Source organism: Pristiophorus japonicus, chromosome 3, assembly GCF_044704955.1.
Source record: "Pristiophorus japonicus isolate sPriJap1 chromosome 3, sPriJap1.hap1, whole genome shotgun sequence".
Classification (NCBI taxonomy): domain Eukaryota; kingdom Metazoa; phylum Chordata; class Chondrichthyes; family Pristiophoridae; genus Pristiophorus; species Pristiophorus japonicus.
In genome coordinates this window covers 83,174,736-83,188,065 of record NC_091979.1, presented here as the reverse complement: position 1 = coordinate 83,188,065, position 13,330 = coordinate 83,174,736, and the positions used below count along the sequence as shown (strand labels likewise).

The window sequence follows — 13,330 nt, the reverse complement described above, 5'->3', positions numbered from 1 at the left end:
GGAGGGTACCTAAATTACACATCAAGGTTTCTGTGATTAGCAGCTAGTACTGCTTAGTTTGAGTGACCATTTAATACAAGTTTCACTGTATACAAATAATTGAAATGCAAAAACTCCAGTGTACATATTTTATATTAGATATGTATTCTGCCATTTTGTTTTTTATCAAAATATGTTTGTGAAGAATTCCTTCACACAGCAAGATCAGTAGTTTTCACATTTAGAATTACCTTTTTAAAATTAAAATCAGTAGTCTCACCTTAATCTTTAGGTTTCCACAGATTGCAACCTTCCTTCAATATAAATCAGCCTTACCCTTGGCAACATTATTGACATAATTTCTTAAAAATTTACAAATGTACAACATATTTATAGCATTACATATCTCATACTTTTACATAAGTCCAGTGCAAAGAAATACATAAAGTACCTCTGGATTAAAAAGTCTTCACAGACAAAAAAACAAAAATGATAAAAGTTGGCATAAAATTTTACTAAAGGCAAAGGAACAGACAGACCACCTCTTATAACAGCTATTGGCTCATACTAATTATCTTTAAAAGGTTTCTTGTACCTAAATATTTCTGACATATCCAAATATGCTGGCTGTATATAAAAATATAATGTATCATAGGAAAGTCTGTCTCTTTTTCTTCAGTTAAATATTGAATTATGCATTTGAATCCTCTTTGACAAGATTAGCTGTATCTTTGAAAGTATTCTCTGTAGGACTGTATGTTGAAGGCTCATCTTTTTTTGAATATGACTTACTCGAAGGTAATCCAAAAGTATGAGAAGTGGCAGAGGCTTCTCCAAGTGGATTATTTGCCTGTTGCTGTTTCTGGCTCTAGGAAGTAGAAAAAAAGCACCCATGCATTAAAACTTTATCACACAAAATCTATTAAGTAAACTGCCATTCGCAAACTCCTTTAAGAGTACCCATTCTTGGATTTCTTTCTACATTATTTATAGAAAATTACAGACTAGTCATTTCAATTAAATTAAACAGTGTCTTCCATCTTCTGGTACAACTTTGTCATTGCTTTCCTGCTGAAGTGCAGATGGCAAAGGCAGGGCTCTTCTGACGCGCCCAATTAGTTGTGATTGGATCATATGATGTAGTTCCTGAGCTGCCTGCAGGTGAGTGTCAAACACCTGCCTCTCTGCCCTCCTCCAAAAAAGAACACGAGCTCAAATGCTCAAAATTCAGTAACTTGTCAGAAACCACAGCCAGAATGCACCTCTCACTAATTTGAAAACTTTGCTTTAAATGGTGGAGTTCTTCAACCAAGAGCTTGTGGGCCTTCCAGTGCCAGTTTTATATAGGTGCTCAACAAATTCAGGGCTGTGAAGCATAAATAATGGGGAATCCAGACTGGGACCAATGTACATTAACTGGTAGTGTGTAAAGATGTTCATGCAGGCACAAAGCACTGCCTTCCAATCTTAAAAAGAACATTCTTCTATGGATTTGGAAGTTCAAAGCAGAGTGCACTGCTGCTTATTTCCTGAATCTGTGGACTGAGTGAGCTGCTAGAGCAGAATTGCCCAAAGTGTTAAAATACAACAAAAAATATAGGAGCAACAATTCCATAATTAGCTCCTTTACTAAAAGGTGCACTTAAAAAAAATAATGTACTGGCTTGATTATACAAGACGTTCATTTTCAACACTGCTTTATCCATGTTTAAACATGACCACAAATTACTTTTTAGCAATTGTGCACTAGATATTAGTATTCAAACACACCTGTTTTGTTCTTTCATTTTAAAACAGTGTGGAGTGTGGAGTATCAAAAATGGTTAATATATTAACTACTTTGTTTCTTACACATTTTTTAAACTAAGTGATCCAAAGTATTACAAAATAACAAAACAAAATTCACAATATGAAAGAACAACTACCTCTGCATACATAGGGTTTTCAAAATTTGTGCCTTGTTTGGGCTTTCGTTTGAAAAAATTCCACTTTGATTCCTGAAAGGACAAAATGACATTAATGTCAACATCAGAACTTGTACCCTGGAGCTATATTAAAAAAAGTACTGACCTAGAAATTTGATGGCGTGCGCCTGTTTTTCAGACAAAATGGGTGTCTAAGCATCAAATATGGCGGGCGGTACACACGCGCTCATTATGCACCACCCACATTATTGGTAAAGGCAGAAAAAGAGGCATCCAGGGTCTATGCCTGAAACAGGAACTGAAGAAGAAATATATCATAGTATATAGGGAAAGAGCTGTAAATGGGATTGGAGTAGACACTCCATTATGGAGCTGGCATCAGCACAGGCATGATGGGCCAAATGTCTTCCATCGGTGCAGAAATTTCTATGACTATATAATTCTAAATGGGTTGCGGTGTCCCAAAACTTAAGAGTTGCAGTTACTGAGAGAAGGGCTCTCTCTCTCACACATACATTAGAACTTCTAAAGTTACAGCATAAAAAAAAACTATTCATACAAATTAACCATTGCTTTTACCTGAGTTTGTGATCTAGTTGAGATAGGTTTGTTCGCGAAAGGAGGCATGGACGTATAGCTGGGATTGTCAAAACTGCTTCCATTTGTTTCACTGTCAACTGCCACCATAACCTGGATCAATTAGAAACAGTGTTAAACATGTCAAATGCATTATCTTCAAATTAAAAAAAATCTAAATCTAAGATTTCACTGGACAGTTTAAATATTAAATATCCCATTAAATAGCCTGAATCAAAATGTAATATCTAATTGGATATGGCTAATCCAATCAGATATTTGAGCCTTTAGCTCCCACTCACTGGGTTAACCAGATACTGAGTATAGAAAATACAAAGGGGTGGAAGTTATGCTACAGTTGTACAAAGCAATTGTTAGACAGCATCTGGAGTACTGCATGCAGTTCTGGGCACCAGACCTCAGAAGGATATATTGGTCTTTAGAGGGGGTGCAGTGCAGATTCACTAAAATGATACCGGAGCTAAAAAGGTTAAATTAAGATAAGGTTGCATAAACTAAACTTGTATTCCCTTGAGTATAGAAGACCATAAGGGGTGATCTAATTGAGGTGTTTAAGATAATTAAAGGAGTTGACAGGGTAGACAGAGAAACTATTTCCTCTGGTGGGGGAATCCAGAACAAGGATAGAGAAAATAAACTTTTCAGCTCACATGTTTATTGCTCAAGCATATATAATTCTCTAACAGGTCATTCAGGGGTGATGTCAAGAAGCACTCTTCACACAAAGGGTAGTGGAAACCTAGAACTCCCTCCCCAAAAAGCTGCTGAGAATAGATCAATTGAAAATTTCAAACGGAGATTGATAGATTGTTTGTTAGGTAAGGGTATTAAGGGATATACAACCAAGGTGGGTAAATGGAGTTGATGTCCAGATCAGCCATGATCTAAATGAATGGCGGAACATGCTCGAGGAGCTGAAAGGCCTACTCCTGTTCCGATGTTCCTTTCTATGCTCCAAAACATTTCATACAATGCATTATAGTTTAGGCCCATAAATGTCTTCCACTATAAATAAAGGGGCCGAAATTGCCCCCTCCATAAGCTCCATTCCCGCTTCTAAGAGGCGGGAATGGAGAGGAGAGGTCTTACCGACTGGGGGCAGGGGGATGGGCTGACCATCCAAAATTGCCCCGAGGCAGGGAGCGGCAGGAACGGGTTTCCGCTCTGCCCGTGTTCCCGCCACTTCGGGCGCACGCCAAACCCTTACCGACCGGCGGCGGCCCCCTTTCCCACCCCGCACTGAATTGTCCTGTGGGTGCCACTGGCAGCTTTCCCCAGCGTGGAGCTGTCTGTGGCTGGGCAGTGCGTCCGCCCTTAAAGGGGAGGGCACCGTTGGCTACTCCATCTTATTTTTTATTGTCAGCTGCATGCCAGTTCGGGCCGACAATTATGCCTACGGGTTCGACTTGGCCGTCAACAGGCAGCCTGGCCCCCCTTCTTGGATGCCAGGCCGCTGGCTCGGCTGAAACCCTCCCTGGCTGCCTATGAAACTAACGTGGCTGCAGAGTTCGTAGCGGCCCTTCCCTTTAAATGAAGGGGAGGAATGTTGTAACGCATCAGCGTAACACGGCATGTCCACATCACACTGACGTCATCAGCTGATGATTGGAACGACGGTCGCCCACATTTCCAACACCGCTCCGACAAGCAACAAAGTGCTGAAAATCAGCGGATTGTCCGCTCCATGCACTGGGTAGACGGAACACTTTGAAATCGGTAGGTGCGCCTCGTTTCGGGCGGAGGGAAATTTCGGCCCCAAAGTCTTGTAAGAAATCGTAACAAAGTGCAGCTTCTTAGAACTATATGCATAGGTAACAAGGAGCTTGGTAGTTCTGAATTAGATAGTATTCATTACAGTAGTGTCTGCTAAAGTTTTAATACAGAACCATTGTCACCAACCAAATCAAATTTAATTGAACAAACTAACTGTTCTAAATACTGATATTTTGTTATTTTTCAAGAGCCCCCTGTTGCATTTACCGTTGATTGCTGGACTGCAGGAGGTTCACTGGAAACATTCCCCTTCGTTCCGAACATGGGATTTTCAAAAGTAACCGGTTGCTTTCCTGCCTCCAATACAAAGTTTTCATTCTGTTGCAAAAAGAGTGTTGATTCAGATTTAATAAAGGCACGAAGCGCAAGTGTGAAACACTCAATATGCCATAAATAGTTACAACCCAGAGCTTTAATAGTAACTTTTTTAATTTTCATCTTACCATCTGCATCACTCCATCAATAGCAGAATCTATGTCTATGGCAGAAGCTCCATTGTCTACTTCAGTATCCACTCCAGATCTAAATGTCACTCCATTCCCATTGGGTTTGACAAGACTGCTTAAGCTTCAGGGAGAAACAAAAAATTCACTCATTACGTTGTAGTATTATGGAATGGAAGTAAACATATTTTCGAGGTAATGGAAAGTTTGTATTGTTCCTTTGGGATCCAGGAAAAAACAGGTATATTTGTGTCATGTACTGTAAAACAATAATTCCTTCCTGAAAGTTAAAATACCATTTGTGCTGTACTCAAGTTCTGCAAAATGTTCTGTCAGTATACATGGAGATTGCAGTTATATTGTCACTTTCAGATAGATGTGTAGTGGCCACACTGTTGTGAAAGCAGCAGTCTAACTTTAGGGTAGGGTCCTACTTTGACTCCCATATAGATGTGTGAACCCCCTTTGTGAAGTTGTCTCCAACAGTTTGCACCAGGCGGAATATAACCGTAGTCTGCTGTGAAACCAGGTTGAAAAGTATGTCCTAGCTGTCAGATGTCCGAACCACTTTATGAACTCATCTTCAAGTATTGTAATGATGAGAAAGAACATTTAAAAATACCCACAGAAGCAGTGAAGCTTTTGCATATTTGTGTTTGCACGCATATACAGAGCCCTCTTGTGGCTGGGAGAGTATAACTCTTGCCAGCTGCAGTTCCAGCACACTTCAAGCACAGATTAGTAGTTTACATTTAAAAATAGCAGGAGTAGGCCATACGGCCCCTCGAGCCTGCTCCGCCATTTAATACGATCATGGCTGATCCGATCATGGACTCAGGTCCACTTCCCTGCCCTATAACCCCTTATTCCCTTATCAGTTAAGAAACTGTCCATCTCTGTCTTAAATTTATTCAGCATTCTGCAGAACTTTATTTAGTATAACTGCATAACTTAAATTTAGACCAGCGCCCTTGCCTGTAAACAGTGATCTAAAAATCATTAAAAAAAAGGTGAGTCTATTAGTTCTAAAAATATCAAAATTAATGGCATAAACTGAATCATCATCATCATAGGCAAATCGAGGAAGACTTGCTTCTCAGGTGGCTGTACAGTCCAATGCGGGAATTTTAGGCCCCAAGTTTCATCCCGCAGGGAAAACGGCGCACCTCCGAGCTGGGCGCCTGTTTTTCGCGCCGAAAACTGCGCCTAAAAAAAAGTCCGATATTCTCGAGCTCCTTGGAGCTCGATGTCTGCTTGGTGCGGCGCGCTCTTCGCAGCAGGGGGCGGAGCCCAACACTCACGCCAATTTTCTAAGTAGCAGAGGGCGGGTACAATTTAAATTAGCCTTCGTGGTGCTGGCAACCCTGCGCGTGCGCGTTGAAGCATGCGCAGTCTCACACAAACATTGGCACTCAGCCATTTTTAAAAGGACTGCAGAAAAAGTGAAGATTTGTTTCTTGGACCCCTGCAAAGGCGTGTAATTTAATTTTTTTTGAAATTTCTGTGTGTGAGGGAGTGCTGTTAGCAGCACTGCTGAATAAATCACCTGCTGAAATCAGTGAGTTCAGCTTTTCACTGCTAAACTTGCAGAACCGGTGCTGCATTGGTGCATGCAAATTAAGGACTGTGTGTTTGGAGAAATAAGAGTGCCAATTCAACTTTGCAATGGATCAACGTCCACCAAGAACAAAGAATTTCTTGCATGAGGAAGTGGAGATATTAATCAATGTAACTGAGCAGAGATGGCAGGAGCTAGATACCAGCAACAGAGGTCGCATAAAAGTGCCACCAAAAGAAATGAAGAAACGCTGGAACCAAGTTGCAGAAGATTACTGCGCAGTGGTGCATCTGGAAGTCAGTGTAAAAAGAAATGGCACGACCTTGGTCAAGTAGTTAATGTAAGTAATATTTCTGCACAGGAGGGCAGGAAAAAGAGTGGGAGAGCAATAGTGATTGGGGATTCAATGGTGAGGGGAATAGATAGGCGTTTCTGCGGCCGCAACCGAGACTCCAGGATGGTATGTTGCCTCCCTGGTGCAAGGGTCAAGGATGTCTCGGAGCGGGTGCAGGACATTCTAAAAAGGGAGGGAGAACAGCCAGTTGTCGTGGTGCACATTGGTACCAACGACATAGGTAAAAAGAGGGATGAGGTCCTACGAAACGAATTTAAGGAGCTAGGAGCTAAATTAAAAAGTAGGACCTCAAAAGTAGTAATCTCGGGATTGCTACCAGTGCCACGTGATAGTCAGAGTAGGAATCGCAAGATAGCGCAGATGAATACGTGGCTTGAGCAGTGGTGCAACAGGGAGGGATTCAAATTCCTGGGGCATTGGAACCGGTTCTGGGGGAGGTGGGACCAGTACAAACCGGACGGTCTGCACCTGGGCAGGACCGGAACCAATGTCCTAGGGGGAGTGTTTGCTAGTGCTGTTGGGGAGGATTTAAACTGATATGGCAGGGGGATGGGAACCAATGCAGGGAGACAGAGGGAAACAAAAAGGAGGCAAAAGCAAAAGACAGAAAGGAGATGAGGAAAAGTGGAGGGCAGAGAAACCCAAGGCAAAGAACAAAAAGGGCCACTGTACAGCAAAATTCTAAAAGGACAAAGGGTGTTAAAAGAAAAAGCCTGAAGGCTTTGTGTCTTAATGCAAGGAATATCCGCAATAAAGTGGATGAATTAACTGTGCAAATAGATGTTAACAAATATGATGTGATTGGGATTACGGAGACGTGGCTCCAGGATGATCAGGGCTGGGAACTCAACATCCAGGGGTATTCAACATTCAAGAAAGATAGAATAAAAGGAAAAGGAGGTGGGGTAGCATTGCTGGTTAAGGAGCAAATTAAGGCAATAGTTCGGAAGGACATTAGCTTGGATGATGTGGAATCTATATGGGTAGAGCTGCAGAATACCAAAGGACAAAAAACGTTAGTGGGAGTTGTGTACAGACAGTAGTAGTGATGTTGGGGAGGGCATCAAAACATGAAATTAGGGGTGCGTGCAATAAAGGTGCAGCAGTTATAATGGGTGACTTTAATATGCACATAGATTGGGTTAACCAAACTGGAAGCAATACGGTAGAGGAGGATTTCCTGGAGTGCATAAGGGATGGTTTTTTAGACCAATATGTCGAGGAACCAACTAGGGGGGAGGCCATCTTAGACTGGGTGTTGTGTAATGAGAGAGGATTAATTAGCAATCTCGTTGTGCGAGGCCCCTTGGGGAAGAGTGACCATAATATGGTGGAATTCTGCATTAGGATGGAGAATGAAACAGTTAATTCAGAGACCATGGTCCAGAACTTAAAGAAGGCTAACTTTGAAGGTATGAGGCGTGAATTGGCTAGGATAGATTGGCGAATGATACTGAAGGGGTTGACTGTGGATGGGCAATGGCAGACATTTAGAGACCGCATGGATGAACTACAACAATTGTACATTCCTGTCTGTTGTAAAAATAAAAAAGGGAAGGTGGCTCAACCGTGGCTATCAAGGGAAATCAGGGATAGCATTAAAGCCAAGGAAGTGGCATACAAATTGGCCAGAAATAGCAGAGAACCCGGGGACTGGGAGAAATTTAGAACTCAGCAGAGGAGGACAAAGGGTTTGATTAGGGCAGGGAAAATGGAGTACGAGAAGAAGCTTGCAGGGAACATTAAGACGGATTGCAAAAGTTTCTATAGATATGTAAAGAGAAAAAGGTTAGTAAAAAGACAAACGTAGGTCCCCTGCAGTCAGAATCAGGGGAAGTCATAACGGGGAACAAAGAAATGGCGGACCAATTGAACAAGTACTTTGGTTCGGTATTCACTGAGGAGGACACAAACAACCTTCCGGATATAAAAGTGGTCAGAGGGTCTAGTAAGGAGGAGGAACTGAGGGAAATCCTTATTAGTCGGGAAATTGTGTTGGGGAAATTGATGGGATTGAAGGCCGATAAATCCCCAGGGCCTGATGGACTGCATCCCAGAGTACTTAAGGAGGTGGCCTTGGAAATAGTGGATGCATTGACAGTCATTTTCCAACATTCCATTGACTCTGGATCAGTTCCTATGGAGTGGAGGGTAGCCAATGTAACCCCACTTTTTAAAAAAGGAGGGAGAGAGAAAACAGGGAATTACAGACCGGTCAGCCTGACATCGGTAGTGGGTAAAATGATGGAATCAATTATTAAGGATGTCATCGCAGTGCATTTGGAAAGAGGTAATATGATAGGTCCAAGTCAGCATGGATTTGTGAAAGGGAAATCATGCTTGACAAATCTTCTGGAATTTTTTGAGGATGTTTCCAGTAGAGTGGACAAGGGAGAACCAGTTGATGTGGTATATTTGGACTTTCAGAAGGCTTTCGACAAGGTCCCACACAAGAGATTAATGTGCAAAGTTAAAGCACATGGGATTGGGGGTAGTGTGCTGACATGGATTGAGAACTGGTTGTCAGACAGGAAGCAAAGAGTAGGAGTAAATGGGGACTTTTCAGAATGGCAGGCAGTGACTAGTGGGGTACCGCAAGGTTCTGTGCTGGGGCCCCAGCTGTTTACACTGTACATTAATGATTTAGACGAGGGGATTAAATGTAGTATCTCCAAATTTGCGGATGACACTAAGTTGGGTGGCAGTGTGAGCTGCAAGGAGGATTCTATGAGGCTGCAGAGCGACTTGGATAGGTTAGGTGAGTGGGCAAATGCATGGCAGATGAAGTATAATGTGGATAAATGTGAGGTTATCCACTTTGGTGGTAAAAACAGAGAGACAGACTATTATCTGAATGGTGACAGATTAGGAAAAGGGCAGGTGCAAAGAGACCTGGGTGTCATGGTACATCAGTCATTGAAGGTTGGCATGCAGGTACAGCTGGCGGTTAAGAAAGCAAATGGCATGTTGGCCTTCATAGCGAGGGGATTTGAGTACAAGGGCAGGGAGGTGTTGCTACGATTGTACAGGGCCTTGGTGAGGCCACACCTGGAGTATTGTGTACAGTTTTGGTCTCCTAACCTGAGGAAGGACATTCTTGCTATTGAGGGAGTGCAGCGAAGGTTCACCAGACTGATTCCCGGGATGGCGGGACTGACCTATCAAGAAAGACTGGATCAACTGGGCTTGTATTCACTGGAGTTCAGAAGAATGAGAGGGGACCTCATAGAAACGTTTAAAATTCTGACGGGGTTAGACAGGTTAGATGCAGGAAGAATGTTCCCAATGTTGGGGAAGTCCAGAACCAGGGGACACAGTCTAAGGACAAGGGGGAAGCCATTTAGGACCGAGATGAGGAGGAATTTCTTCACCCAGAGAGTGGTGAACCTGTGGAATTCTCTACCACAGAAAGTTGTTGAGGCCAATTCACTAAATATATTCAAAAAGGAGTTAGATGAAGTCCTTACTACTAGGGGAATCAAGGGGTATGGTGAGAAAGCAGGAATGGGGTACTGAAGTTGCATGTTCAGCCATGAACTCATTGAATGGCGGTGCAGGCTAGAAGGGCCGAATGGCCTACTCCTGCACCTATTTTCTATGTTTCTATGTTTCTATGTTTCTTCCCATTTTTAATTTAATCGACGTGGGTAAGGTCTCCTGCCCATCAACCTACGGGCTACGACGTTCCTGGTGCGGTGAGCTCTAATCAATTCTTTCCTATGCAGTGAATTGATGGCAAACCATTGCATAATATGTGGTGTTGACAATGCAGCACCCATTCTGCAAATTTAAATATAAAACTGTCGATGTGGCTGCCTCTCCCTGTCCAAATGGCCTCAGTCCCCCTCACAGCTCGAAGGCTGCTGCTGTATCGTCGGCTGCCGTCGAGCCACTGACGCCGCCCCTAAAGCGTGGCCGAATGGCCTCAAGCACCATAAAGAGCTGTGTGTGTCCTGCGTTGATTCTTCGGCTGCCGGCCAGCCACTGACGCCGCTGCTATCTCATGGCCGAATGGCCTCACGTCGGTCCGCTGCTGATTCTTCGGCTGCCGGCCAGCCACTGACGCCACTGATATCTCATGGCCGAATGGCCTCGGGTCCGTCCGGTGTTGCTTCTTCGCGGCCAGCCACGAAGAGAATGAAGGCCTGCCTCAAGCACTGCAGCTCAGCTCGAAGCTTGCTGCCGCTGCCGTCGAGACACTGACGCCACACCCCTGCCTGTCTCCAACATGAAAGGCCTGCCTGAAGCACAGCAGCTCGAAGGCTGATGCTATTTCACACAGGTAGGAACATGGTTTATTTAATCTTTTCTTTGCTTATAAATTTTTATTCAGGTTGGATTTATTTGTATAATATTTGTATAAGTATAACTAAGGATTGATTGTAGAATTTAATGACTTCCCTTCCCCCACTCCCCCCCCCACCTCGTTCCCTGTGCCTAATTTGTAACCTACGCTTGATTTTCTAAAGTGTAGACAAGGTTTTTTTCGAGCGTACAAAAAACTTCACTTACTCCATTCTAAGTTAGTTTGGAGTAAGTTTTCACTGACGAAACTTTGAAAACAGGCGGAAGTGGCCAGACACGCCCCCTTTTAAAAAAAATTCTGTTCCAAAGTGAAACTGTTCTAACTGACTAGAACTGGAGCAAACTAAATGTCGAGAATTCCGATTTCTAAGATACTCCGATCTACACCAGTTGCTCCTAAAAATCAGGAGCAAATCATGTGGAAACTTGGGGCCATCGTCTCTGTCACAGGTGGGGCAGACAGTGGTTGAAGGAAAGGGTGGGTGCTGAATATGGTTTTCCGCACATTCCTTCCGCTGTCTGCGCTTGATTTCTGCACGCTCTCGGCGATGCGACTCAAGGTGCTCAGTTCCCTCCCGGATGCTCTTCCTCCATTTTGGGTGGTCTTGGGCCGGGGATTCCCAGGTGCCAGTGGGGATGTTGCACTTTATCAAGGAGGCTTTGAGGGTGTCCTTGAAACTATTCCTCTGCCCCCTGGGGCTTGCTTGCCGTGTAGGAGTTCCGAGTAGTTATCATATACAATTATTAACTGCTTTTCAGTTTTTATACAGGTTGGATACCTGAACAAAGGAACCAAAGCAAGGGAGACCATGGGGCCGAAATTCACCCCCGCCAGAAACAGGGCGCACCTACCGTGTTTGATGTGTTTTCACCTCCACGGTGGATATGGTGGCCTCTTGCGCGAAATTCAGTTCCTTGTCTTTTTTTTTCGAGCAGGTTGGAAGTCGGTCACAATGGGGGCGGAAGTGGGACGGAGAGCAGAAGATCGGTCATCAGAGGAGCGAAAGTGGGGGCGGATGGACTGTCCGCCCCTGTCACTCATCAGCGTAGCACTGATGATGTCATTACGCTGACACGTCACCACGTCTCTCCCCATCACTTAAAGGCGAGAGACGCTGCGAGCTCTGCGATTCTTTTAGTTAGGTGCACTGGGCCGCCAGGGAAGGTTTTGACCTGGCAGCCGAACGACAAAGAAATGTAAGATGGTGGGCGCGGCAGTGCGTCCTCCCCTTTAATGGTGGCCGCTCTGCCATTTTGCACACACTGCAAGCACAGTGCACAGACAGAAAAAACTGTCTGGGCACTGAATGGCAGCCACAAGATTTTGAGGGGTAAATTTTGCTTCAGGGCAGGAGAGCGATGGTGCGCATTTTGATGACGCACTCAGGAGGGTTCGGCAGCAGCGGGGCGGAAGTGGAGACTGCCGGAAAAACCACCGAGGTGAATTTCACAAGCGGCGGCCATGCGACATAAAAATCAGCGGTCATTCGACACCGCTGCGTGGCCGTCACTTTCTGGTGGTCGCAGGCCTTATGGGGAGCCCCCTTGTGACTTGCTAATTATGAGATTTGTTTAACTTGTGGTATAAAATATAATATAGCAGTTGATAGTCATTAGTCACATAAAGGGTTTTATGGTTAACAGTTACAGTTAACAGTAAGCAAAATTAATCTCGTCCAATAATTCTCCTGAGAAAAAAATTGGCAAAATAGAAAATATGTGCTGAATAATATTGAGCATACAGAGAATACTGCCCCCATCCCCCCGCCCCCCCTCCCACCCAACCCCACCCCCATGCCATGTGCTTCAAATGTGTTTTGGTCCATAAGTTTTAAGAAATGAATCAAGTTTGTATGTATCTATGTTTGCTGATTGAAGGAGAAAAAAGTAATGAACAAGATGCACATGTACTTGTAATAAATGCATTTGATAATTTCAACTGTTGAAGGTTTTACTAAAAGGCTAATAAAGAACTATTTGATATGTATCACTGTGAGCTGTGAGGAGGATGCTAAGAGGTTGCAGGGTGACTTGGATAGGTTAGGTGAGTGGGCAAATATATGGCAGATGCAGTATAATGTGGATAAATCTGAGGGTATCCACTTTGGTGGTAAAAACAGGAGGGCTGATTAGTATCTGAATGATGACAGATTGGTAAAGGGGGAGGTGCAACGAGACCTGGGTGTATCAGTCATTGAAAGTTGGCATACAGGTGCAGCAGGCGGTGAAGGCAAATGGTATGTTGGCCTTCATAGTGAGAGGATGAGTATAGGAGCAAGGAGGTCTTACTGTAGTTGCACAGGGCCTTGGTAAGGCCGCACCTTGAATATTGTGTGCAGTTTTGGTCTCCTAATCGGAGGAAGGACAGTCTTGCTATTGAGGGAGTTGCTATTTC

The 13,330-nt window shown here is 43.8% G+C and overlaps 1 protein-coding gene across 1 annotated transcript in view; it reads right to left on the bottom strand.

The window, feature by feature from the left end:
• Positions 1-524: 524 nt before the first annotated feature.
• Positions 525-13,330, bottom strand: part of lrp2a (low density lipoprotein receptor-related protein 2a) — a 522,167-nt gene continuing 509,361 nt past the window's right edge. Inside the window, exons 76-80 of the mRNA XM_070873618.1 lie at positions 4,718-4,841; positions 4,482-4,592; positions 2,484-2,594; positions 1,905-1,976; positions 525-847 (exon numbers count right to left, since the gene is read on the bottom strand). Coding sequence (XP_070729719.1) covers positions 671-847; positions 1,905-1,976; positions 2,484-2,594; positions 4,482-4,592; positions 4,718-4,841 — 595 coding nt within the window. The 3' untranslated portion in view covers positions 525-670. The remainder of the gene's footprint in view (positions 848-1,904; positions 1,977-2,483; positions 2,595-4,481; positions 4,593-4,717; positions 4,842-13,330) is intronic.